The 27572-nt window shown below is 44.2% G+C and overlaps 1 protein-coding gene across 13 annotated transcripts in view; it reads left to right on the forward strand.

Annotated features, from left to right (window-relative positions):
- Positions 1–1872: 1872 nt before the first annotated feature.
- The window catches only part of PRDM10 (PR/SET domain 10), a 45854-nt gene continuing 20154 nt past the window's right edge, over positions 1873–27572 (forward strand). The window contains exons 1-13 of one of the 13 annotated variants that reach the window (XM_068994571.1): positions 2976–3161; positions 4218–4334; positions 8092–8171; positions 11550–11739; positions 13788–13955; positions 15509–15568; positions 18257–18376; positions 19329–19536; positions 19919–20160; positions 21161–21364; positions 23753–23825; positions 24451–24568; positions 25487–25616. In XM_068994571.1, the coding sequence (XP_068850672.1) occupies positions 11647–11739; positions 13788–13955; positions 15509–15568; positions 18257–18376; positions 19329–19536; positions 19919–20160; positions 21161–21364; positions 23753–23825; positions 24451–24568; positions 25487–25616 (1416 nt within the window). In that variant the 5' untranslated portion in view covers positions 2976–3161; positions 4218–4334; positions 8092–8171; positions 11550–11646. The other 12 variants (XM_068994569.1, XM_068994570.1, XM_068994572.1 and 9 more) reach the window with 12 other exon arrangements.

Here is a 27572-nt window from a genome sequence, read left to right on the forward strand (position 1 = left end):
ACTGCAGGGGATGAATCAGACCAGCATCTGGCACCTTGCTGCATCCATGGTGAACTTGCACTGATTTGACTACAAGGGGAAGAAAATAACCTGTGGAACAACTTTCAATGTGAACCCTGTTTCAGGAAAGGGCACTGTTCTGTATCCCATCCTGGGACTACAGCTCTTGTGGTGGAGCCAGCAACTCTTCAAAGCTGTTAGGGAGACTCTTGGAAACTCCAAATAAAAATGCACTTTGATTTTTTAAAAAGTAATACATGGACCTGTTAAAATTTACAAGAAATGAAGCAGTTTTGTTTGCTCTTATGTATTTCCTTGTAGTACTTGTTCTCCTAAAGTTTCAGCATGGTATAACAAAATGGAAACTGGTTTTATGGGACAGTGAAATAAATTGGTTCCATGACTCCCATAATTTAAATTAAGAGAACTGCCCAGAAGTGTAAAGTATAGTTAAGGGGGAAAAAAAACAACAAACTTCTAAATTAAACTAATACTGCTCACTTGAGGTTTAAAACCCATATCTAACATTTTAAGGTTAGGTTCATAAACAGAATTTAGAAAATTTGTATTTCTGTGGGCTGTTTTTGAAATTTTGATTGTTCATGGAAGGAGCTGGGTCCGTACAACAGGGGATGATTTCAATATACAACAGCAGCTCTTAATTTGAAAGACTAGTCCAGGCTTTAAAAGGACAGGCCTAATGGAGAGTTACACTTAATGGCACCAAGATCTGACCCTTGCTGTTCTCCCAACGCAGAGACGGAGCAGAACCAGTTCTGTAAAAGTAGTGATTCATTTTTAACCCAAATTTCCCCTTCCTGTCCTCCTGAGCTTTGGTCAGTTGGCCACACTGGCCCATTGGGAGATCTGTAGCTGCCCACACTGCAGTGAATAGTGGTTTACACACAGTCCATGAAACCATTTAGAATAAACCTAAAAGGTCCTAAACACAGGGACTGTCTGGCTTAACAAATATGCACTGACCTACTAGATTAAAGAGCTACCTGAGGGTGTGCTAATGGCAAATGAGGGATAAGAAAGGGATGTTTTTCCTTGCCACCATAATACAAATAGAGAAATAGTCAAAACAAGTATGGCAGTAACCATACTTGTTTTGAGTTGGAATGGTCATTGGAATGACCAATTAGTTACATTTTTGAACAATAGTAATTATCATCCTTCTTTGAGCAGACATTTAGGATTCAGACACATGTACCATGGAAAGTATTAAGCTATAGCACCATTTAGGGTCATTTTAGGCAGAGGGAGCCCTTTTGTGGGTATTTTCTCATGGGTGGACCTTCGACAGATATTACTAGCTCACGTTTCATCTTCTAGTTCATTAGCTTTAAGTAAAATTCTAGTGGAATCCACTGGTTTGGACACAATTGTAGGTAATCATGCTCCAAGTAGCTGCAAGATGGGGCTGAAGGGGCTGCAGAGCATCATGGCTGGGAGCCCACCAACAGTTTGGGAGTCACCTCCTTATCCAGGAGGGAGCGGGGGATGGGCCTGGCGCTCCCTGTCCTGGAAAATTGGGAGCGAGGGGTGCGAGAGGTGGCGCCGCCCCGCCCCTTCCCGCCACCAGGGGGCGCCCGGCGCTCCCCCGCCCCGCCAGTAGGGGGCACTGCCCGCGGCGCCCACACCGCCTCCCCCAGTGGGGGGGCGGAGCGCCGCGATGAAAGGCGCGCCCTGATTGGCGGAGATACCGCTGGCGGGGATGAGAGCGGGGCTCTGATTGGCCGCCAGCACCCGAAGAGGGGAGTAAAAACCCGGGCAGAAGACCCCCCCCCCCCCCGCTCCCCTCCCCGCGGATCGGGATCCCCCCCCGTGCCCCGGTCCCCTGACCTGGGCGCTCCGAGCCTTTGCTTTAGGAGTTCTGTGCCCCATCGTGGCTGGCGGAGGAGTTTCAGCCAATCAGCGCGCGACGCCGCGGCTTGTTGCCAGGCAGATTATGGTAATGAGGCCCGGGCGGCCGCCCCCCCTCCCGCTCTGCAGCTACCATTGTGAGGTGAGGACAGGTGGGGGGGTTCGGGGCCGCCGCGGGGCCGGCGGCGGTGGCCGGGGCGCGGCGCCCGCACGAGACCCCCTCAGGTAACGCGATGGGACGGTCCGGGAGGGCAGCGCGGCCCGGGGATGCTGCAGGGACCCGCCGGGGGTTTTGGACTTGTTGTTTTAGTCGCACCCAAGATGGCGCCCGGAGCTGGCGGTGCGGGGCCGGGATAAACCGTTCGCTCCCGCCAGTGGGGGGGGGGAGGGGAAGCAGGGCGTACTCATTCCCCTTCCCCCCCCACCCCGCAGGAGAGGTACAGTCCGCTTCCCCCCCTCCCCGCCCCAGCCGGGATCCCCCACCCACCCCGGACACGGGGAGAAGGGGCTGCCCCCACCCTTGCTCCCCCCCCTCCTTGCGTGGTACGGTCCGGACCCCTGCACCTGAGCGGCTGGAGGGGGGTGCCGGAGCCATCTTTTTGCCCCCCCAGCATTGTGGGGGGTCTCATCCCTCCACCATTACTCTGGGCCATTCGCCCCGCGCTCAGCCCGACTCCCCCGCCCTCGGCGGCCGGCCCGGCCCGTCCCATTCCATCCCATGCGATCCGCTCAGCCTCTGCCCTGGCCGCCCGCACGTGTCCCCCCTAAGCCCGCAGTGGTTGGGGCCGGCTGGCCGCCAGGCGCTCTCAAGGGGGGCTGATGGCGCCGCTGCCCTCAGGCGGGGGCGGGGGGGGCGCGGCGGCGCCTCGCGCTGGGGCGCGGCGGCGGGAAGCGGGCGCTGTGAGCGGAGGCGGGGGGCACTCACGCCTGCTGATTGGGCGCGTGCCTCGCGCCCCTGTCTCCTATTGGCCTAGTTAGGGGAGGGGGCGTCGCACCCCGTCTTCGGATTGGCTGTTAATGGCCGCGGAGGGTATATAAGGAGGTGTGGGTGGGGGGCCTGCAGTGTGCTCTGTGGGGGGCGAGGGGGGGCGTGTTCGGGGGGTCCTCTCCTCATGAGGTCCTCCTGCCCCACGGCGATTCCAGAGGGCCCAGTGGGCACCAGTGTGGCCCCAGCAGGGCAAGGCTTCTGGCTGGCTGGCCCTGGGGCTTGGTGTGAAGTTAACCCCTTCCCCTCTGCCCTGGGGTGGTTCCATCCATGAGGGTCGCTGTTTAAGTAGCAGCAGTTGCTGCAGGTAGAAGCTGTGGAGTTCACTGCTCTCTTGACAGTGGTCTTGATGCAAAAAACCCTGTTCCTGTGGTCTCTGGTATGGTTGTAGCAAGTGGATGCTTGATCTTGGGGCTCTTTTGCTCTGTGGGTGTTGGTGTGGAGTTGTCCCCTTTCCCCTCCTGTGCCCCAGTTCCATTAAAAGTGAGTCAGTGTGAGCTCATTAGATGGTTGAGTTGGAATGGAAGAACAAGGTCCTGCTGCTGTGCCTTTCAGAATTATTCATTCTAAAGGGATAACTCACCTTTTTAGGGTTATTTCCCTGTACAAGAGCTATGTGGGGTCACCTTTTACCTCTCAGCTGTACCTTGCAGAGCCTCAGGAGGGCTCTTACAGGGTCCCTAAATTAGAATTTAGACTTGGTTTAGGCTACTGACAGTAGTCATAGTCCTGACAGTGAAATGAAGGGTCAGTATTTGTGATGCACTTTTTGGTACCTCAGCATCAACCTGTCTAACACATCGCTATATATTTGTGGTTCTTACAGGCATTTAAAGAATGATCAAGTGCAAAGCTGGGTGTGTGAAATGCCTATCAGTGTTTCCCTGTGAATTTCAGTTGGAAGAGAGACTACACTGAACTTTCACTTTCTTCTGTTAGATTTTTAATAATTCAGGGCTTTTTTTTCTTGTAGTTCAGTTAGAAGATGAGATGCTAATGAATCACCAACTGATTTTACAACAGGATTCTTTGCATCTTTTGGGGACACAATAAAATAATTGGCAGTCTTGAGCCTTCTAATGCCTTCATTTCTAGGAAAAGTAATACAAGAGCATGTATTGCTCTAGTCTGTCCTTAAATGGAAAACTTCTCTCCAAAATTATGATGGTTTTTGGCACTTTGCTATATGGATGCTTCTGTTGTGTGAAAAGAGACAGCTTTATTACCTTGTTTATAGGATGAGATATCAGTGTAATTGTTATTAATATTCTCTGATAGAGTAATTGACAATTTGATTTTAGAGAGAAATGGGGCTGTGGTGTCATCTGCTCTCCTCTGGCACTTTTACCCCTACCCTGTGCAGAAAATCCGTGGATGAGCTCTCCTGGGGTAAATTGCTCTGCAGTGAGCAGCCACTTCGAGTGTGTTCCTGACCACCTGCAGCTGCTGACAGCTGTGTACACTGAATTCTAATGGACTTGTAAGTGTAGCTAATGAAGGGGGCTGGTTTTGTATGGTGAATTTTACTTGGACTTGAACATGAGACTGGGTCTATTCGTCACTTTTATCTCCTGCTAGTAAAACATGCAGTTGTTGTAGCCCTGAAATGGCTCTATATGTCAGTCCCCACCTTTTTGAGGGTGCAGATAGTCCATTTGTTCTCTGGGGTAGTCCAGAGCAGCAGCTATTCTGAAGGAGCCATCTTAGGTGTGTGTTTTTATGTGCCAAAACAAGGTAGTTTTATTTTTTCCAATTTTAAGACAGGTGATTTGATTCAGAGGAGAGGTGCAGGGGGGTGGGAGAGGGAGGGATGAAGCAGCACCACCTGCTTGTAGGAAGGGGAAGAGTCCCCTCCAACTGACAATTCTTTTGGGAAGAGTTTACTGGAGGAGGAGAAGGGGTGGGAGACAAAAAAGTGGCAGGAGGATGCTGGAGGGGAATGATTTGTTTTCTTTCAGTAGCCCCTAACAATGCCTTCTTGAAGGTTGTGTGGGCAGAACTGTAGCACACACTGATACAGACATTTATTTTCCTTTCGTGTCATCCTGTACTTTAAATCCATGTTTTCCCCACTTCCTCGCTTTATCAGGCTTCTCTCTCTGTGATTTATAAACCAAATCCTTTAGGAAGGCCAGGTCACTGCCTTGAGCAGCTGGAGCCTGAGAATTGCAGTGTGTGATTCAACAGCCCATGGTATCACAGGGACCTCAGAGGATGAAACATTCAGAAGACAGCAGCATGAAGAACATGGCCATGGATTCAGGAAGCTGAGGGTGGGAGGAAGGAATTGGTTGCTGGAGTGGATATGTAGATGCTGAGCAAATGGGAAGAGAGGTGACTAAAGAAGAGAGCTTTGCATATGTAGAAAGTAATGAAGTTGACTCTTTGCCCACTGAGAGAGGGGACAGATAGTGTGAGAAACAATTATACAAGAATTAGGACTCAAGAGAGATGATCTTGGAGCATCTCTGAGTAGGTGTCTAAAGCCAGCCTACGTAGTCCCCAGGAGGATGTTAACCTGTGCTCAGGCTGGATTATCTCCTATACTCTGGCAGAAATGGATTTTCAGCTACTTACTTAATAAGTTGTGAGAGAATAGTCACATCAGACTGTTGTGCTGTCACCTTCAGTGCCTGGACACCGTCCCTTTAGGAAAAGGACTGTAACGTGTGATGGCCACAGCAGCAGAGGACTGGCCTTGGTCTAAGAGATCTCTTCCAGCTCACTGTTGCTTTGATGATGGATGTGCCATAATGATATGGATATAGATAGATTCATTATGCACAATTGCAGTAAAGAGTGAGATGGTGTTTGGCTGAGCTCTTCTATTTATTATTCAACTAAATAAATTGAAGCCATTTTTCCTTTTGTGGAAATAAATAATCCTTGCTGTCCCAGCCCTAGTATGATTTCCATTTTTAACTCACCAAGTAAAACATAAATATTGTAGTTTTACATTACCCGATTGATAACATTCATGCAAAATGCACCAGGGCCAGAGCTCCTTGAAACAGTATGTGCCTGTGATGGATGGGAATGCAGAGGGGATGACGGCAGTCCTGACTCAGTCCTGAATGAGGTTAGAAACCTTCTTGCTGCAATGAAAGCCTGTTCCTGCTAAAGGATCTCAGGAAATGCACTGGCTCTGCCTTCTAGGCAAACTGGGATAATTAACTTTAAGTGCGGGATAAAGCTTTTTGCAGACACATGTGATGTTCCTTTTGAGCATAATAAATCATTTTCATGTTAAAAGCTGGAGGAAGACCCAGAGTCATAAAACCCCTTTTGTACCAATCTTGTTGCCCTTGCACATGGCTGGGGTGACACAGAGTTGTCAGTGAGCTCAGTTGTGGGAGGATTAAGCCAATAGTCCCTGCTGTTATTGCTGCAGGGAACCTCAAGCTATGGAAAGGCTCTTTTACACTGGGGAGTAAATCACATTAGCTGGTTTATGCACCATTATTGTAAAGTGGGTTCTCATTTGAGATACTGCAGTGGCTTTATGGCTCCCTGAGCAGGGAGGTGGTCTTTTCCCCTTGCTTGGCTTTAATATTCCCCCTTTCTCATCCTGGAGAAGGGACAAAAATGAGCATTTGGCAGCCACTGGCTTGGATTTTTCAGCAGAATGTCCTTAGTGAGCCTTGCAGAGATTGCTGCAATGAAGTCCCCAGAGATTTTGTGTCTGTATCTTCTTGCGTAGTTGCAGCATTGAAAGAAATTGTCATTCCTTAATAGCAGGTTTGCCAAGAAAATATGGTTATTGTTGGGGTGGGGTTTTTTTGTTTGGTTGGTTTTTTGGTTTTGTTTGATTTTTTTTGGTTGGTGGGATTTTTTGGTTTGGTTTGGTGCTTTTTTCTGACTTTCAGAGCTTTCCTTTGAAGCCCTAGGTGAGTTCACTGTTTTTAACTTGTGTTGGAAACACTTAGACACCAAAGACAAACCAGCAGTGACTTTGCTGTTAGTGGTTTTCTCTTACAGCACCGTTCACTCCTGAGTGTTTGCAGGGGGGTCATGGATGCACCCTTGAGGGGCCACACGTGAAGCTGTGGTGGCTCAGGGGGTCTTGTGCTGAAGCAGCAAAGCTGATAAGGACATTGCTGTTGGATAGGGAATGAGGTGCTTTGCCCCTCTGAGCAGTGCTTTGCCATCCTCTGGAGCTGCATGCAGTGCACGGGGAAGCTGCTGATTTAATAGCACAGCTCCAGAGAAAACACCATCCCCACAGAACAGGAGGGAGGGGTTGGAGAGTGTCGCAGAGGTCAAAAGGAGGTTTTAAGCAAGATTTCAAAAAATGTCAGACAATTACACTGAGGTGCTTTCCAGGCATCAGGAGCAGCAGAAAGAGAAGTTTTGTCATTAATGACATTTTCTGGATTGGATGTAAAATGCAAAAATTAAAGAGAAAGGGCTGTAGGTCTGTGACAGCAACAGGTCCAAGAAGGCATTGAGAAAAGGAAGGTAAATGTGAATGGTGTTCTGAGACAAACCTGTTGTCCTGAAGGGATGGTTAATTACTTGCACAGCTCAAAATGAGCTAATGTTCCACTACAGGAGGTATGTCAAAGTCACAGAAGCTGTGCTGGTTCTTGGATGATGTTGTATTGTGATTTGCACAATAGATAGTGACACACAGGACTGTCCCTGCCTCACCACTGCCATACTGGAGTGGTACTGGGCTATATTTGTACTCCATAGTTAAGCCTATTACTGTTTCAGCTTGTGTCATCACACAGTGCGGACAGGGTGAGGCATGCCTGGGTTTGGGGAGGAAAATGCTGTCTCTGCAGTTACTGCAAATGCTTTAAGATCTCACACTAGCATTGCTTCTTGCTCATGTTTGTGATGCTCATTGGGTTGTATGAAAGCATTAGGGTGCTGGAAGAATTTGGGGTAACTCTTGGGCAATGTGTCTCATAATTGACTAATCTTTCAACTTCCAGAAAAGTAAAATCTCATCATCTTCAAGTTACTGAAGCACTTGCTATAAGCGTACCAAAAAAAATGATAGTATATTGAATAATATTTGAGCTATATTTTGTAGTGGAGAGAATATAGTTTTGACATACATAACATGTAAATTTAACACTAGTTTAAGCAAGCTGTTTGGCTTACTATTTTACTAAACCTCTACATGGATTTTTGTAACAAAATGTAGCCTAATTTCTTCATACTGGGAAAAAACCTGAGTATATCCTATCACAATGCCTTTAATCTTTAATTATCTTTTTTTCTTTTAGGATTTCTGCAAATGAGTTTCAATTTCTGTTACCCAGATTCGTATGGTAATCCCTTGGACATAGCAGAGCTTCCCGTTGAGGTGCATGTCTTGGTGTTTATTTAGCTTGTCTGAAAATGTCTGATGTGCTCAATACAGTTAGAAAAATCAACAATTGCAAAGGATAATCCGTGGGCATACAGTGGAGAGCAAGCAGAGAGTGCTCCCTGCATGCCAGTGGTTTGGCAATGCTTATGTCCAAAGTTTCACATTTATTTCTGCTAAAAAACTACCAAAGCTGAGAGAAGACCACAGGGAAATGGTTAAAATTTGAAGATGCTGTGGCTGTCAGTGTCAGGGCAGTAACGGGTATTGAGAGTGGGATCTAGGGCAGGAAATAAGATGGTGCAGGATTAACAAGGAAGAGCATCCTAGGGAGGATCAGTGAGCAAAGTTAGTTTGGTCTTTTTGTCATCAGTGTCAGAAAACTTGCTCAGGTGTTGGTGTTTTGTGGCAGTTCTATTGTCAGTGACTTTGGATCAGATCATGTTTTCCAGCTCCTGGCCTTGACTGCAGGGCTTGTTTTGCAGCAGAATTTTGACGCTTGCTCCTTCCTCCTGCCCTCTTTATTGGGACCTCTCTGGGACATGGCCTGTCTCCTCCTGCACTGTCTTTGCTCTTAGCCCATCCATGTTTCCAGGGAAATGTGCTTTTCAGGGTGTTTTCATGATTACAGATGTACTGAGGGAATGCACACCAGAGGCAGATCCTAGGATGAATTTGGAAGTACAGAAGTTGAAAGCATCAGCAAATCCTGCAGCTCCTACTATTGTCCCTTATTGCTGCACAATTGGCTGGGCTGAGCTGTTTATTATTTTCATTTCTGTCAAGAACAGCAATAATCGGACTGTTTATAGAATCTGCAGCACTGGGCCACTGAATTTGGCTCAGCCTTGCTTCCCCCCCCCCAGGATTTTAAATTAGTGCTAACTTTTGGAACCATTAAATGACTGTCTTCTGCTTTACTTTCCAAGTACTTTTGGTACTTCTTTTTTCAGAGATTAATCTTAATACCCAGTTTTGTCTATTAAAGACCCTGCCTGAACCCTTCAGTCTCCTTTGTACTCAAGTTGTAAGTTATCTGTGCTAAAATGACTCTGCAGGAGTGAGTCAGCATCTTCCTTCAGACCTTCAGTGTCTGCTGGTGGGGAAAGTCAGCCAAAAATTCTGCTACTTGTTGCACCGTGTGGAATTAGCTAGAACTGTGCCTTTCCCTTAATTCAGTTAGTAGTTATTGTAATTGCATTATTTTTAACAGGGTAATTATATATTTTTAGAAATCATACCACCCAAAATAGAAACCTCTAGTGTTTATTTTTATTTTTCTAAGCAGTTAGGTAATTGGTTAAACTACTGGCTATTGTTAGTGCAATTACCTGAATTGGCTCTTAATTAATACTGGCAGTCTAGGAAAAGAGCTGTTTTGGATACACCAGCTGAAGAATATCAACAGGATAGGTGTTAAATTTTGCAAAGAAGTTTTTCACAGTGTGTTACTGACATAAATGCTGTCACGTTTCACATGGGTAGAGGTGATCATATACCTGATATATGTATATATTTATATATTCATACAGTGGTGGTTGTATACCTGATAAAATGAGTGAAGGAGCTCAGTGAATGAGGTAGGATTAGGTATGAGAAAATTCTAAATGTAATCCTTAATAACATAACAAGTAGTAGCTAGGTGAAAGGTTCTGTGTAGGGATGGATGGTATATATTTATAGATCAGAGCTTGTGTGTGCTTGGATATATAAAGAAATAATATTTATCTGTAAATTGCCCTGACTTTCCACACTTGGAGAGCAAGGCTGGTGTTTATCACTTCTAAATATTTGCTGCAGTTAATTTGTTCATACTAAGGAGATCTGAGCTCAGACACTGAATGCTGGTACATGGATTTCATTTTAATTTTTCTCCTAAGTGCTTTTTGGGGATGCTTTGTATCAAGCAATATTAATGGAGATGAGACTTCTGTCCCTGTATTCCCATATCTGGAGATGTTTGGATATAAGAGAAAGTCAGAACAGTTCCTCAGTGTCTGCTTTTGTGGGGCCCACGTGTGCTGGGTTGTTCAGTGTGAGACAGCAAGTGTTAACTCCAGTTACCAGTAACAGCATGACTTGGTGTCTAGCGATGCCCAGAAATATCTTCCCCACTGTTCTTCTCTGTCTATATGTGAGTAATAGGATTTTTTTGCTCCACCATGCAGTTCAGTGACGTTAGCCCAAGACTTCCCTGCCCTGGTGATTTATCCATGCTGGCCAGGCCCAGTGGAACAGCAGTGCTTGGGTCTGCATAGCTTAGCCCTTGCTGGCAAAATTAGGAGGAGACAGAAAGTGCCTGCTGGTTTTTTTACTTCTCCTTATCTATTTTTCAGTTTGTCAATGACAAGCCAAATGCTAGCATTTATAGGGATAAATTATGACTAAAATAATTTGCATTTAAAATGCAAATGAATGAAAGCATCAGCAAGGAGCCTTCTGCTTCCTTCCTGGTGCGCAGATGGGTACTGGCATTGGATCAGCCCAGCAAGGCACTGGATATAAAATAAAGTTAATTGGAGTAGTTGAGAAATGCAGTGGGCTCAGCCTCATGATAATTCCTGGCCTGTGATTTAATACGACATTAGAGACGAAGGATTGGGAAGGTGCTGAACCACTGACTAAACCAATCACCAGAGCTGTAAATTACCCTTCTGGAATCCCAACGGCAGATTGAGAGGCCCCAATAAAATTGCAAGAGGTGAATAAAACCAAGCTTGGAAGCAGTTTGTCAGGATCTTTGAGAGTTTAAGTTTCCTTGTTCCTTTTTAGTAGTTGGCTATTGTAACACGGCCTTGTACTAACCTGGGACTGGGATTTTGTCCAAGGTCAAATCTGTCTGTACATGGAAAACCAGTTGGTGCTCAAACAAAACCTCTTTCAGGCAAACTGAGGAACTGGTGATGCATGTCTGAACACAGAGTTTTCTTGTTGGAAGCCTCAGGTCCATTTTTTGCAATATTTATTGATTTCCAGGCCTGTAGGTGCCAGAAGGACAGTGAGGACCAGGTGGTGTGGATGGCCTGTGGTCAAGGAAAGACATGCAGGAAGAATTCAGTGTAATCTTTCAGTGCCATTGGTGCAATGGTTGATTTGTTTCTTCCTTAATGGGACATGGAAAGTGGTGTACTTGACAAGTACAAGCAGGACTTGACCATACTCAAAGCAGGACTTGACCATACTCACTGAGATAAGACTTCTGTTCCTTTATTCCCATAACTTAAGGTGTTTGGGTCTTGTAGGAAGTGTTTGAAAAGCCAAACCTGTTTCACTCTGTGTTACTGAAGTGTGGTGGCTGATAATAATAAATCTCTCATAGCTCTGTGACATGTGTCATGCTGGTTTTAATGTCTCTGTTCTCTGGTTTTCCTACAGCCATGTTGCTGAAGATCACCTTGTCTTCTGGAAGCAGAAACACAGTGAACAGATGAATCCCTTCAGCCAGACATTGCTCCAGTAGATCTTTCTCCTCATGGAGCACCCGGGCAGGGAGGAGATGGACTTGAAAGAGGAAAGTCCTCAGGTGTGGGCTGAGTCTGCAGCACAGGAACAGAACACTGCTCAGGTGATTAGTGTCCTCCAGAGCTCTGCCTCTGCTTGGGGTGGATTGGGATTGGTGGGGAGGGTTAGTTCCCATTTGGCCCTGACTTAAGAGTCTAGAAGCTCAGCTTTCATTTAAGCAGAAAGACAAACATTTCTATGGTGATTTTGGGTTATAGCTTCAGAAACTGAGCTGTGCAAACTGCAGCAGTGAAGACATAGAGGTCTGAAATGAGCTGAACAAAACCAGGCAGTGGCTGTAGAAGTTTCAGTGTCCAAATATATCTATAACCACGTGGGAGAGTGAAAGGGTGTTCAGAGTAATGAACATGAACAAAATCTGTGCTCTGTGGCAGCCCCTTTTGATGGCATCATTCAAATCAATTGAAACTGTGGGTGGACCTTGGGGAAAGTAATGAGTAATTTTTTCCAGCCAGACATCTGGGTAGTGAGGAAGGGAGAAATGTTAATTGTAAGTGACTAATGCAGTCAGGTTCTGCTGTATGCAGCTTGTCCCTCTGCCTCTGAGACAATGCAACTGGGAATTTCTAGAATTCTGTAAATTGATTTACTCTTTTAAGTATGGTAGGAAAAGGATGCTCCATGGCATTTGACCTACAAGCTGAGAAATTCTGCCTCTCTTAGTAATTTCCAGCTTTGAAATTTGCCAAGAAAGGCAGTTTTCAATGGCCTGTGTTCTGTTCTCTCTACAATGGGATAACCATGCTGCTGTTTGCACATGGCAGCTTTAAGGCTTAATGAGCATTTGCAGAGTGCTCTCCAAATGTGAAACTGTAGTGTTTGTGAGAGAATTTATTGTACACAATCAGCACTGAGCATCCACGGGGGAGCACCAGGTGTCTTCTGAAGCATAAGCTAAAAAGTGAAACAAAATACATAACTGTGGCATCATTTTATGTGAAAGAATTTTATGTGAATATGAATAGTTGTACTCAAACTAGGTTGCCTGCTAACTGTCCTGTTTTTCCCATACACTGAAAATGCTTTTCAGTATGTAAAGGATGGCAAAAGCTAAGTGTGTTCCTATTTTCAATGGAATTCAGTACTCTGGCTCATTTAGCCAGATCAGTTATGATCAAAATGTTCTGGTAAAATCGACTTGTTTAGATTAAAGTGCTCCCCTAGACCTAACTTGTTCCAGTAGTCCTTGGAATCAGTCCTTAATGCTTTCAGTTATATGTTTGTCTGCTTAAATAGTTGAATTTTCTACTGATGCTGCACATACATACTACAGAGAAGCAATCTAATATGCCCTACTGCTGCCTCTGAGAGCTGCAATACTATAACTTGAGGAGTATCAGAGTTAATAAGTTATGTTAGCCTCTCATCAGACAGCAAAAATTACCTCCAACTACAGAACTAGCTGAATGAAGTCATTATCAAAAATCCTGAAAGGAATATTGTTGCAGTGGGGATTTCTGCAACATGTATAGACAGCAAGGCCCATGGGAAAGAAATAGGGACCGATTCTTGATAGATGTTTTTCAGAGATCTTTATTCTCCAGCTGCATGGCTAGGGTCCAGCCCAAGAGCTCTGGCAGTCACGGGACCAGCAGGGTCCTTCCTGGGCAGGGGAACACAAAACAACCAGTGGGGAACAGGATTAGGGTACATGGGAGCAGGGAGACCCCGTAGGACATGCCTCTACTCCGGGGTCCCCTCCCCCCAGACCCATGCCAGGGGGGAGGAACCCCAACAGAATATGAGCATAAAGGGAAACAATATCCCAATAAATTTAATAGATACACCAGTTCAAATATGAACTTGTTCCCTTACAAATTTTCAAAGTATCATGCGAGAACTAAGTATGGGTGAGTGCCCTTTGTAGCAGTTACATCTTGAGTTGCAATGCAGAGTAAAACCAGAGACTGATGGGAGTTGTGTCCAGATTTCTATTGGTAGAATAACTGAGTGAGATTTGAAACGTGTTTTTCATGCATTCAGATTAGTTGGGACACAAGTTCTCTCTGCTTTCCAAGGCACCCTGTGACTCTGGTGCTGTGTGCCACTGGCCTGTGTTTGGTGCGAGTCCAGGATCTTTTTGTTCCCCAGGTGCACTTTGTCCCCGAGGCGGGGACAGTGGCCCAGATCGTGTACAGTGACGAGCAGGAGCGCGGGCCTGCGCAGCAGGTGGTTTACACAGCTGACGGCACCTCCTACACCTCTGTGGACACCTCGGAGCACACCCTTGTTTACATCCACCCCGTGGAAGCTACACAGGCACGTGTGGTTCTGAGCCCACCCTGGTTTTGGCACCTAGAAAACACAACAATCTTGTTTGGGATGAAAGCCAGTTACCAGCCAAGTGGTATGACTGGAAAATAGCAGACAGTCGCTCCCAACAGCGACTCTGCCCACTGCTGAGCAGGGACTTCATGCTGTTCATTTGTTTGATGTGCAAATCTGCTCATTAAAGGATGGCGAGGCTATGAATTGTGAAATGCTGGTTATTTCACTGAAGGTGGATGAGATTATAATTTACTCAAAGGTTTTTTCCAGAACAAGGATAATCTCAGCAGAAATTCTGCCTCTTGTATCCAGTAAAAAACTAAGAGCCATCTATGTTCCTTCTGGAAGAGCCCTTGTTTTGTGTAGTACAGTTGTCATAGTTAATAGTTGCAATAACAGTTGTGTCTTTTTGCAGAGCATGTCTGTTTATTCAATGTAATTTTGTAGTCTCTGCAGAGTTGTTGATTTTATAGACCTTTTATAGTCTTTTTCTTCTGCATAATCAGATCAGATAGCCTTTATTCCCTTGCAGCACATGTTTATACGGGGTCAATATGCTCTGCATCTCTGCCTCTGTGTGAGCAGATTAAAAAGGAAGAGGCTCACTTTGTCGAGAGTGTTTTAAAATGTCTTTGCTGACAGGGCAGATCAGCTGTACTACAAAGTGCACATACCTGACACCCCCACCATGCTGGCAGGGCCTCGTGTGGCACAGTCTGCCCTGTGCAGCTCTCAGCCATCCCAGAAAATGAGCTTCTATGTGAAAGGATGTCCTGAGAGGGTATCTCCCAGGAAGTTACTGGCCAACTAACTCCAAAACTCTGAATGCTGTCATTGTGTCAAAAGATGTGTAGTATTCAGACACTCTTCTGCATCTAAGATGAAATTATCACAGTGCTAAGGGAATTTGTATTATACCATGCTTTATTTCATTGTAGCTAGGCTGCTACAAGCTCAGATATTTCAAATTTTGGCTAAGTAATGCTGGCCTCAGTCAGTCCTTAGTCTTGCTTTTCCTAGGCTTGTGTCAGGGCTGTTCTTCCAAAATATTGGAGTTGGCATGGCTTCTATGAAATACAGCATCCTGGCCATATCAAAGTCCCATGCAGGATGTGCCTGATAGTTCCCCAAAAGAAAGCATGCAGGAGTCTTGTGAATCTTCAGGAAGAAAAAGCTCATAATTACCTTCTATCCTGCCATTAAGTGTTACACAGTTTTGATAGAGCTATTGAATTTCATTCTGTAGATTTTATCAAATCAACAATTGACAAAGTGATTTTGATAATTAAAATAATAAACACTTTAGCTGTACAGATGCAAAGTGCTACATAAATATGATATTAACTCTTTATGGAGCACTACCTAATTTTTAATTTCTGTGTGTAGGTCCACTTGGGTAAGTTGAAGTAATTTGCTGTGATAATAGGCATGTTAGAAGCTGACAAAGGCTCAAAGGTTGTTTCATGGTGGCAGGGTAACTTTTGTGTGAGTTGGGAGTAAAAACCCCCAGGGCTGGTTTGATAAGCCTTTTTCACTTTGTCTAGACTCTGTTTACAGATCCGTCCCAAGTGGCTTACGTCCAACAGGATGCCACCACCCAGCAGGTAAGGAAGAGATATTATTCATCTTGGGCCTAAAACTATGAGGGAATAGTTAGGGAAGGTAAAGGGACGTTGTTGTGTTGCGAGAGGATAATGAGCTGTCTCTGAAGTTGTCCAGTGACAATCTTGGTCTTGTGCTGTCACCCTGATCAAGACCAAAAAGCCACTATTACCAGCTTGTGCATGAATGACAACAAAAGTTAAGAATTATTTTGAGTTTGTTCTTTTTAGTTCATATTCAACAAGAATTCTAATTTACTGCCCCAGATAGCATGAAAAGTCTTTCAACAGTGTCCCTGCAGCAGATGTGGCTAATGTCATCTGAATGTGCCATTTTGGAAAGGCTGGTTTTGCAGTTGTCTGCATACAGGTTCTGATCCAAATGCCTTTAAGTCCACAAGGGCTCTTGAGGGATAGAAAAATTGGATTAAATTCTGGGTTTACTAGAAACCTCACAGGAAATTAAGTGCAAAACCTGAAGAAGTTCAGTGAGTGGCTCCCTTATCAGGTGTGCTGGGCTTGCCAGTGTGAGGTGGTCTGGGAAGAGAATAAAACTGCAGCCTGTGTTTATAAAGTTATGATGATTTTTCCTTATTCTTTTTACATCCATCATGGATGGGGAAGTTTTGTTGTTAACTCTTACTGGTATCTTAGGGGACTGCACTGTGGTAATCAGCTGTAGAAAGGTGCTTTCAGATCTCTCTAGTTGGAATTCTCTGCTTGTCATAGACTTAAAATCGTTACTGCTTGGTGTGTCTTTAATGACATGTGTGAATGGATGTGTTAGATCTGAATCATCACCAAAGCCATCATTAAAATGTGTGTTTATTGACAGTCTTGGGGCAGAGTGAGGTATTGAAAACAAATTTTCTTGCTAAAAGGCCTTCTAAATGGTTGAGGCACAGACAGGAAGCAATGAGTGACACAATAAAGACACCTGTCTTCTCATCCTCTGGACTGTTGTCCTGGAATTTTTTGCTCCATCAATTTCCCTGCATTAAGAAGCCAAAAATTCCTATTTAATTGTCTTAAAGCTCATTTAACAAATACATGATTAATTAAAAATAGAGATTACTTGTGTGCAGTGCAGATGACAGGGCCAACAGAGGTGATCTTCTGTTATTATCCCAGAAGCACTTGTCTGTGAGTCCTTGGCCTGTCCTCCATTCCAACACTGTCTGACAGCAGTCCTAACACATATATTAATTTTTTGGTGAAGGGTTAATCCCTCATTATAGCAACTCCTGCCTTTGCAGCTGTTTTTACATCAGCATTTCATGTGGGACATCCCTGACCTGACAACTAATGATAAAATAATAATTAAAGCTCCTCTTGTCTTTCAGAAGAAACTTTATTGTATAAAAATAATGCCCATAATCCATACAGTGCCTGAAATGGAAGTGCAAGTAAGGGTATGTTTGGTGTGATTAGTAGTAGGCAATGCTAATAGTGGGTACAGATAGATCCCAGCCTGTGTGGCCCTCTCCTTGCTGGCACTCTGGAGGAATAATGATGCATCTTCTGTGGCCACTTGCCATCAGAAATGTCAGTTTCTGAAATGTCAACCACTAGACTGTCATGGTGGTTTCCTCCTCACCGTCACACCATTCTCTGAGGTCTTTTTGCTGTTGTTTTTCAGAAGTTTCATAAATTACTCTTAATACCTCTTTAAACAAAGCACCTAGTTTGGAGTTCTAAGACCAGGTGCTAAGTTATGGATTTTGTTGTCTCCTCCCTCACTACTGGCCCAATTCACTGTTCTCAGTTTTATCTGATATTTATTAGGAGGCAAGAACTTGGATTTTAGCATAAAAGCTGCATAACAGTCAGAGACACAAAGTAGAAGTCACATAATGTCAACTGTAGAGAAGGATGAAAAATCACGTGGAATAATGGTGCAAATTCCTGTATAGATCAGCAGGAAACAAAAGGCAGGAAAGGTGATTCCTAGGGTCTTAGTTGTGCTTTGTTTTATTGCTGAATGGATGAGAACAGTGTGGTAATATGCATTAATTTGGTTGTTACTGCACAAAAAATGTAAACAAAAATGTATAGTGTGACCAAATGTAAAGAAAAATAATTGTTGGGATCCTCTTGTTTGAGAGCTTGATCTTCTAATGAGGTCAACACACCATCTTGTTTTTTTAATGGGTCCTAGATCATAGAATCACAGAATGATTTGGATTGGAAGGGACCTTAAAGCTCATTTAGTTCCAACCCCTCAACCATGGCCAAGGTTTGCTTGAGAAAAAGAAAGATAGTAATAAAAAGAGGAAATGTTTCTTACTCCTTCTTTACCTTTTCCCTTGAAAATTAAAGTTAATTTGGGCATAGAGGAAAAGAGACCCTAAATCACTCATTTTACCGAGAGCTAAAGAGCTCCTAACATCTGTTTTTAGTGCAATTTGAACCCAGGCTGGATAGGATTTTAATTTCAAGCCTTAGTTTAAAAATGTATGATAGGTAATTCAGAATTTGCAAAGTCAATAGGTTTGAAGCCTTTCCCTTTGTCCCAGAAGCTGCAGGTTCTGTCCAAGCCCATCATCCCTACTTGAACCCCAAAAATCTTGGGAATGCCATAGTTCTTGAGTGAGTGCAGGGCTCAAGGGAGCTGTGCATGCTGGGCCCTGCCCATGTGTTAAGTGACTGGTGGAAATGCTGCAGTGCTAAAATGAGTGCCTGTGATTTTAGGTAACGGTGCTCTTGCCTGCTGCTGCTCAGAGCATGAATCCCACCAACCTGTCCGTACTCGGCAGCGTTGCCGACACCCCCCAGCCAGTGGCTCTGGAGCAGGGGCCACAAGCAGATAGAGTAAGTTGCCAGGCACCCTTTCCTTTTTCCATGTACGAGTGCATTGATTCCATTGCTCCATCGTCTCCGGGGGTGAAACGTGGCTGAGTGATCTGGGAGGAGATGTGAGAAAGCTGTAGTGCAGATTTGTACTGTCTTCCATAGTCTCACCATGGAACGTATGGGGGTTGAGGAGAGATCATGTGTTTAATATACAGAGAAACCTGTTTTACAGATGGTTCTGTCTTGAGCAGCCACCTTAAGATTCTCTCAGTGCTGAAAAGTGAAGTTAACAGACTGTCACAGCAACATCCACTGGGTTTCCTCACCAATGTTTTCAGGCAGCTCTGCCGGGTGTAATATTTCTTCTTCTCTACCTGAGAAACCTGTGAGCGTGATGGAATATGCACCACATTTCAATTGTTGCAGTTTTTTTTAAGGAAGGAAAGGGCTAACCTTGAAAATTAGTGGAAGAATGCAGTGCCCTCAACTGTCCTTCATGTCCCATAGTTTATATCTAGTCTCCACGTTACCTCACCCCTTATTGACCTCTACCTTTGTACTCTGGGGATTGGTTTTGTTGAATTGTAAAGAAAAAATCATGTACCAAAGTGCAGGATTCTCTCACTTGTACAAAAGAAATTAAAATACAGCTTTAGGCCCTAGGTAATATCCATAGAGCCTGGACTTTGTTTCAAACCTTCTGCAAGGGTCCAGAACTTCCTCTGATTTCAGTTTCTTCGGAGAACTGAGTCCTTGGCAGGGTGGAGCCAGGGAGCAGTAACAGGTGTCCTGAGTGAAGCTGTCAGCAGCAGCAAGGGATGAAAAACATCCCTTGGCAGTCATTTATCACCTTCTCTTCTCCTCCATTATCAGAGGCAGCAGGAAGGGTAGACTAGCAAGGATCTTCATTGCTCGTCCTTGTAGTTTTCTTCATGAATCAGCTTGAATTGTTTGTGAATTCTTTCCTCAGGCATCATTACCGGTGCATAACCAGGTGTTACCTCCTATGGAGGCTGTGGATGGTTCTGACCCTTTAGCACCTCTGCAGAATCAAATGGAAAGGATAGAAACAAAAGAGGAAGATGATGAGGATGAAGATGAGGATGAAGATGGGGAAGACACTGACATGGATGAATGGGATCCAGATCCACCTCGACCCTTTGATCCCAATGATTTGTGTAAGCATGCACAGTAATATGAAGTGTATTACCTGCCCTCCCCTTTTTCCTTCTCTCTCCATCAGCCCTTTAGTAAAGAGAGGCAAAAACCATCCAGATTTTAGCAGTTATGAGTAAATGCGAGTCTTTATTCCCAGAAATGTGAATTCAAATTGGGCTGCTTTACCAAAAAGACAAAATTCTGTATTTAGTGAAGTCTGTGAGCTGCTTTGTTCTTATTTTGCTGGACACTGCTCTGTCTAATATTTTAAAATGTAGACAGACTATTGGCATAAGTGTTCCCACAGCTGAGCCAAAGATGTTTAGAGAGAGATAAGGCTGTCTCTGAGCTGTGTGTGAGTGCCTGCCTGAAAGTCACATCCTCTCTGCCTTTGTGTTGCAGGGTGTGAAGAGTGTAATAACGCACATCCCTCCGTGTGTCCAAAACACGGACCTTTGCATCCCATCCCAAACCGGCCTGTGCTGACCAGGGCGAGGGCCAGCCTTCCCCTGGTGCTCTATATAGACAGGTTTTTGGGAGGTGTGTTCTCCAAAAGGCGTATCCCAAAGCGTACACAGTTTGGGCCTGTGGAAGGACCCCTGGTCAGACAGACTGAGCTCAAAGACTGCTATATCCATTTGAAGGTAAGGGTGAGAAGAGGGAGGATCGGTTTGTGCCTAAGCTGTGATTTTCATGAATTTGTCACTCCACTTTGATCAATTCACTAGAGATGTTTTGTTACCTCCATCTCTGAATGTAGCTAAGAAATACCCAGATTGCTTTGCCTTCAAATCTGCTCTGTTATTCAGGGAGACACGCTAATTCTGGTGAATGTTCTGGCATGGTGTTAGGATTTATAGGGAGCATAATGTGAATCACTCTCACATGAGCTGAAACTGCATCTGGACATAAAAATAGCAGCCCCATCTGAGGATGTTCTGCAGCCATTCTTTTGTGTCATGTTGTAACCTCAGTTCAAAATATTTTTCTTACCTTTCTGTTCATGAGATGTAGGGGAGAGCAGATATTTTTATTCCCTTCCTCAAGTAATTGGCATAGGGATAAAATGGATTTGAGTGACTTCTATCCATTTATTTCCTCGTTTCACTATAAAAAATTGGTCCTTTATTTGTTGGAGTTTAGATCCACAGTCTTAGGAGGGCTCTGATGGTCAGTGTCTGACAAGCAAGTTGTGACCATAGGCAGATTCAGCAACCCAAGAGAAGTTCAGCTAAAGAAGTGCTGCTTTCTGGTTGAGGCAACATCTTGAGTCAAGAAATGAAAGGAAAAGTGGGTCTGCCAGTTAGAAATTTCTGACTGCTGTTTCTGTAGCCTACTAAAGCTACAGCTACTTGTGTGTCATTTGTGATAGCCACATGGTTGAATACTGTGCCTGACCCCTTTAATGAATGATTCTTGTCCCTGAAAGGATCCATTGTGCCTTTTTAGTTAAATCTTTACCTGTTGCTAAATATTTTTCTGCCTGTTTCTGGATCCATGTTAGTAAAGAGAGAAAATTAGCTAGGCCTTTATTGCTCCCTTAATGTAACAGTTGCATGGGCACAGTACTTTTCTTAGTAACTCAAATTCTTTTGAGTGTGCTGCCAGGCAGTTACAGTCACATGTAATTGGATTTTGCTACAGGTTTCTCTTGATAAGGGTGACAGAAAAGACAGAGACTTGCAAGAGGACCTGTGGTTTGAACTTTCCAGTGAGGCTCTGTGTAACTGGATGATGTTTGTGCGTCCAGCTCAAAACCACCTGGAGCAGAACCTGGTGGCCTATCAGTACGGCCACCACATTTATTATACGACCATTAAAAACGTGGAGCCCAAGCAGGAACTCAAGGTATGGCATTGCTTGTGTGTCAGGACTCTTTTTTTCTACTGATTAAATAGTACCTTAAAAGTTGCTGCCAAAAAGTGCCAGAAACTACTGCTTTGAATAGTTTTAGGGTTTTTTTTCTCTGATGGCCTGAATTGAATGTCACTGAAGTCAGTAAATAGTCACCAACATAGGTATGTATTCATGAGCCAAAGCTCATTAAAGTTTAAAATAAAACTATGTAAATGATTTGTCTCTCCCTGTCATGCTTTACACAGTGTATATTTTGCTGATACAATCTAATTTTTATTGCAGCATTCTTATTTTTTTAATTCTGGATGTCCTTCCCAGTTAGCCCTGTGTGTTCCTGACTTGTTTTCTGGTACTGATGCCTTTTCCTGGTCTTAAAATCAAGAGTCAGACACGGTTAGAAGGGGAAAAGGGATTTTACCTTGTATTTATTTTAAGGATCCTTAGGTGCACACGTCCAGGTCATGTGCTTCGAGATGCACCCTGCCTGAGTCTCTCTCTGTCTCTTTCCCCCCAACATTGGGTATATTATTATAGGTTTTACTAATTAGCATATCTATCAAAGATTCCCCAATGAGAGGCTCGAGTGAGCCCCCCTCCCCAAGGAACCTTCCCCTGGATGGTTCTATCTTGGTTTACAGAATGTGTTCTGGAGAGGACCTTGGGCTCTGGGGCACACTGATCCCTGGCTACGAAGCTTCTAAAATGTTGAGTCTCTTACCTTGACAAACAAGTCCAAGAATGTAGGGAAAAAGCACTGAGAATACAGAAGTTGTAAAAAGGTATAACAGGGGTATAAAAGAAAAGGCAAAAATCTTCATGGCATCAGTACCTTAAGTGAATATGGCCTCTCTCTTTACCTGGATTTCCTGGAGCTGTTGAAACTTTGCATGTGAAAAATTAGGAAGGATATTGTGGCTTCCCTGTGGTTTGGTTTTTGTTCCCTCTAAAAATGTATTGATTATGTCAAGCTCAAAGCAGCATGGCTGGCTGAGATGGCCTTAATTTTCAACATTTTTGGGGGCACGGGGGGAGGAGGGGGACCAAAAAATTTTGATACCAGGAAATTTTGTTGTTCTTCAAATCTCTTCTTGCATGTAGATTTCAACAATTGGTCTGGAAAAACAATTGTTTAGTAAGCACACTTACTAAATCAGGACAAAAGCCTTCTTATACCCTTTAAGAGTAGGACTGTCTGAATTGGTCCTTAATTTTTTTAAGCTGTATTACTAGAAATCTTACTAATCCATTTTAAGTGTATCCAAACATCATTTTCTCAACAGTTTTTAAAACAATTTCAAATCAGACTTTAGATCTGTACAGACCTCCCTGTGGGAGCATCATTTTTCTTACTTTATGTGTTAGTAGTGTCTTCTGGGGTAAAATGGTTTGTTAATTGCAAGGCTTGGTAATGTAATTTCCTCCCCAAGTGGATTCATGCAAATTTTGTCCAGAGATTGAACTAGGAGGATCAGGGAGCTGAAGCTGGAAAGTTCTGATTTGCCTGCCAGGTGTGTAGTCCAGGAGCTCCAGGCTTTTGTCTCCAGCCTGTCCAGCTGGTGAGATTCCTGCAGAGTAACACACCTGCTGGAGAGTCCTTGAAATCCCACTCACCACTGCCTGTGGCCCACTGCAAGTTCAAACTTGTTTGAATTTTTCATGCAGAAAATCTGTTGATGTCTTCTTTGAGAAATCTCTTCTAAAATCCACTCTTTTTCATCAAACAGATGAAATTATGGAAAAATTCTCAGCTAAATGTGAGCATCTGCTTTTAGGCTTTAATAAACTTTGTCTTCCTGCATCTTATGGTTATCTTTGCTGAAGGCTTGAATTCCTTGTATGACAGAAGTGGGTCCATCATGCTGGTGCCTGGCAGATCCTTGTTTTGGAAAGCAAGACCATATTGCTCCAATCCTTCAGAAGCTCAGAAACATTTTAAATGAGTCTATGTGGATGGTGCTGCCTATTGTCTATGTAAGGAGAGCAGGAAAGAAATGGGAAATCCCTTGAGTTAATAACATTTCCATTCCTCTTGGTACAAGTATCAGTACTCTGCTGACATCCTTCCTTCACAGTCATGCAGTTGGGTTTGAATAGATTAATCTTATTTCCTTTAGAGCTACTGGTAGCCATGTGCAAGATTAACATTCATGTTAGGAAGCTAGACCTTAAAATTAAATGGATATGCTTACTGAGCAAAGCTCTTTCCTTCCTCAGTGGGGGCACATTGATCTTACCAGACTATTATTGAGGATGAAAGGAGCAGTAAGAGTTAGTGGTTGAGGCAAGTGAAGTAAATGTGTTGCTTAACCCATTTTCAAATAAATTTCCTTTAGTTTTGGCTCCACCTAAGTGTCCTGTTACCTTGTGCTGCTCCTGCAGGTGTGGTATGCTGCCTCCTATGCTGAGTTTGTGAACCAGAAGATCCATGACATAACTGAGGAGGAAAGGAAGGGTAACTTGGGATCTTCTGCTTTGTGTGGTGGTGGTTGCAGGTTGCACTCCTTACTTTCAAGTATATGGCCTGTATAGTGCTCCCCAAATTTGTGCTAGGTTGGGAAAAGTTAAACCAGATCTAGATTGTGTTATTGGGTCTTATTTCCAGTCACTCTTCTCATGAGAATTTTACATTAATTTAACCCTTTGCCTCAGTTTCTGGGAAGTGTTATATTGCTGCTGGAAGAGGTATGTTTCTGTACTCAATGCCCACTGTGTGTCATAAACTGAGGTGTGACTGCTTTAGATTTAGAATTTTCCCTTGACCTCCCTTAACTTATGCCAGAGGTACAATCCTGTAGGTGCTCTTCCATACAGGGGTGAATTTCAGAATCTCCCTGAATTTCTAACAGTGTTGATAGTCCATGGGAATTGTCCCCAGTGATCTTTCTGTGTCTCTGTAATGAGCTGTGGCACAGTGCAGAGCAGATAAAAGCAAAGACCAGTGGAGCAGGGCTGGGTATTCTGCAGCCTGTCTAACCTTCAGGGGAGAAATACAGCCCACAGAGGACAGAGGCTGGGGGCAAAAAAATGAGGTGTTTAATTGGTGGTGACTGAAATGGTGTTACTGACATTTCCAATAGTACTGAGGGAGCAGGAGAAGAACTGGCCATGTTACGAGTGCAATCGGCGTTTCACGAGCTCGGAGCAGCTCCAGCAGCACCTCAATTCCCATGATGAGAAGCTGGACTTCTTCAGCAGGTACTGACAGCTTTAGCTTTGCTTGTGGATCACTGTGGTGATCCAAACACACAGAAAGGAGGGGCTTTGTCCCACAAAACTTAGTGATCAGCTCAGCACCAGAAGGAAAAATCATGGCAGCAGGAGGCTGACTGGTATAAGAGACTGTGAAGGAAGTAGGTTGAGAGAAATAAATACTCTGTTGAAACTGGTGAGGTTTTTTTGTGTTGCTTTTTTTTGCCAATGACTTAAAAAACTTGTAATGTTTCAGTATCACTGTATTGAAGTACTGATGTTTCTCAGAGATACTGAAGTACAGAGCTTGGAAAACAAGGCTTCTAGTGCCTCATTGGCCTGGCAAGATAGTTTATCCTCACCTATTAAAAACTGAATCTACAAACAGCTATCACAGAGCAGAAGACATTGGTGCCTTCTTTATCCTGAAATGTAGCAAGTGACTGTTCTATTTTGCTTTTTTGACACAAAATTGTTCCCTTCTGTTTAGTACCTGACATCAATGGCTGCGCGCTTTTTGGGGAGGGATGTTATGGCTTCAGATTTTAAATGGGTTTCCTTCTGCACTTGTTCTATCATGCTGAAAATACTTCCAGCACACCATAAACTGGGGTGTTGGAAGTGGGAGACTTGCCATGGCAGAGGGCTGGATAGAAGCCAGTAGTCCTCTTGGGCCCATGATTACTGATAGAAATTTTAATGTGTTCTGGACTTTGGTTTCTCATAAAGGACACAATAATAGATACCAGCCAGAAACCCATTGTTTTTGCTGCCAGAATTTCTTCAGTTTTTATTATTTACTGCAGGCCATTGTTGCTGAGTTGAATGAGTGAGTAGTGATGCTGAGAAAGGAAGCATAAAATCAGTGGAGAATCCAAATCCATCTTTCTTTGTATCTAACCTGGAGCACTCTGTATTCTGCAGAGCCAGAGGCCGAGGTCGCGGACGAGGAAAGAGGAGGTTTGGACCAGGCAGACGCCCCGGGCGCCCTCCCAAATTCATGCGCATGGAAGTAACCAGTGAAAATGGGGAAAAGTGTGAAGAAGGGACACAGGTATATTTTTTGAGATGGAGGGGGAAAAAAGTAGCACATGGAATTTAAACTCCTGACCAAAAGAATTTGGGGCATCGGTGCAAACTGAGGGTGTGCGTTGGACTTATATATGAGTAATTCTTGGTTTCTAGCTGGAATTCTCTGCCAGGAGAGCATACTACTTCCCTTCTATGAAACCTGTAAAATCACTTGGATTTCTGCAGCAAGTTTCACTCCAAAGCACTTAGCAGTGAGGTGGGTTATTGTGGCAGTTCAGCAGCATCACAGAAGTAAATTAGACAGTAAAACTGTAATGGGAATTCAGGTTCCTATTTGTCCTTTCTGGAATGTGAGGTCAGCCTGCTTTTACAGCTGTTGCTGATGGAATTAAATCAGTTTGAGATATGATTCCCTATGATGTTTTAATATTAACAGAAGGGCTTCCTGTAGGTAGGCTTACTGCAAAATGTTCTTTTGCTTGTGGCTGTTGGTTTTATTCTGTAGGGATGTAATATGACACATTTAAGTAAAAAGCTAAATTCTCTGATGCTGACCATGCTTAGGTTACCACTAAGTCCTTTTATGAGCAATGACAGAAGGGATCAGTGCTCTGTTTTATGACTTAGCTGAAAGCTGATACCTGGAGTGGTAATTTTCCTCTGGCACCTCACTAGGTCGTGGCTCTGTGCTGACTCAGAGGGAGGAGTGTATACTCTGCCTGTGAATTCCTGCTGCAGTGCCCTAAATGCTGCATTAGTTGCAGGCAGTTGTGAGATCACCCTCTCTGCAGGCTGACATGGCAGCTTCATTTTGACAAATAAACCTAATGCTGCTCCCAGCCCTTCACTCTGGGGAAGATGGTGCAGTCCAGTGTGTGAGTGGCCTCTGGACTGGAGGTGGCTTGTGTCCTGCCAGCTTGGAGCATGGCCCAGGGCTGGCTCATGTGTGGCTGTGCAGTGGGGCACAAGCCATTGGAGGTCTGCACCTCGCTAAAGCTGGGCATGAGTTCTGCCTGGGAACTGGAGAGTCAGGATACTGAGACCACAGCTGAGTGTCAGCAAGGTGGAGACTTGCCACCTAGACCTGGGCTGGACACTGAGCTGGTGTATTGTTTACTAAGGGTCTCTCTCTGGTAAGCACTCATGGTCTGTAAGGGCCTCATTCCTTGGTTTTCTTCTCCCACACCCACTTTTGTGCTTTGACAGCACCAGCCTTCAGCTGACATAATTCAAGATTAATTCTGGTGCTCCGTTTCTTAGCTTGTGCTTTTAAGTTTCTTCAGTTGCATTACATGGTATCAAATAAGGATCTATGTGTGTTTTTTCATGTAATAGAAGATGATTCCATCCCAGAGGAGTTACTGAAGCTTACAGGGAAAGAATGTAGATTTTTGGCATGTTCTTCCTTTTCAAAACACCCTCCCTTTTATGCTAGTGCAAAAGGGGAGGAAAACCAGCTTTGTGTGATACATGGAAGTGATGTGTGCAGAGCTGGAAACTGGGTAAAGCACCACATAGTGCCCAGTGTGATCACCTCATTTGTCACTCTCCAGCACTCCAGATAGTTTGTTAGAAAGAAGACACTGCAAAATGACACACAGTAATGTTTCAAAGTGACAACAGTTTCCACGAGACAGAAATTCTCTCCTTTCCCAGGTCTGCACTCGTCACTTTGGTTAAAGCAGAAATAGTCCTGTGTGCAGAAGAGCTTTCTTGGCTATTAACAGCTGGATAATGCTGATTGTCTGTGGCTGGTCAGACAAAGGGATGGCCCACGGAGAGTCACCCACCTGCAGCACTGCTTCCCTGGTGCTCTGGGTGATGCTGCTGTAGGTGAAGGTGATGTGCTGAAAACAGCACTGGACAGAGCAGGAGAACTGTAAGGAGTTAGTGCAGACACTACATTGTTTTGTTTATAGCTTGAGATTAAATCTGTAGAAATCTTGTTGTCTGCTGAGTATTATCAAAGTGTTTTTCA

This window comes from Aphelocoma coerulescens, chromosome 24, assembly GCF_041296385.1.
Source record: "Aphelocoma coerulescens isolate FSJ_1873_10779 chromosome 24, UR_Acoe_1.0, whole genome shotgun sequence".
Classification (NCBI taxonomy): domain Eukaryota; kingdom Metazoa; phylum Chordata; class Aves; order Passeriformes; family Corvidae; genus Aphelocoma; species Aphelocoma coerulescens.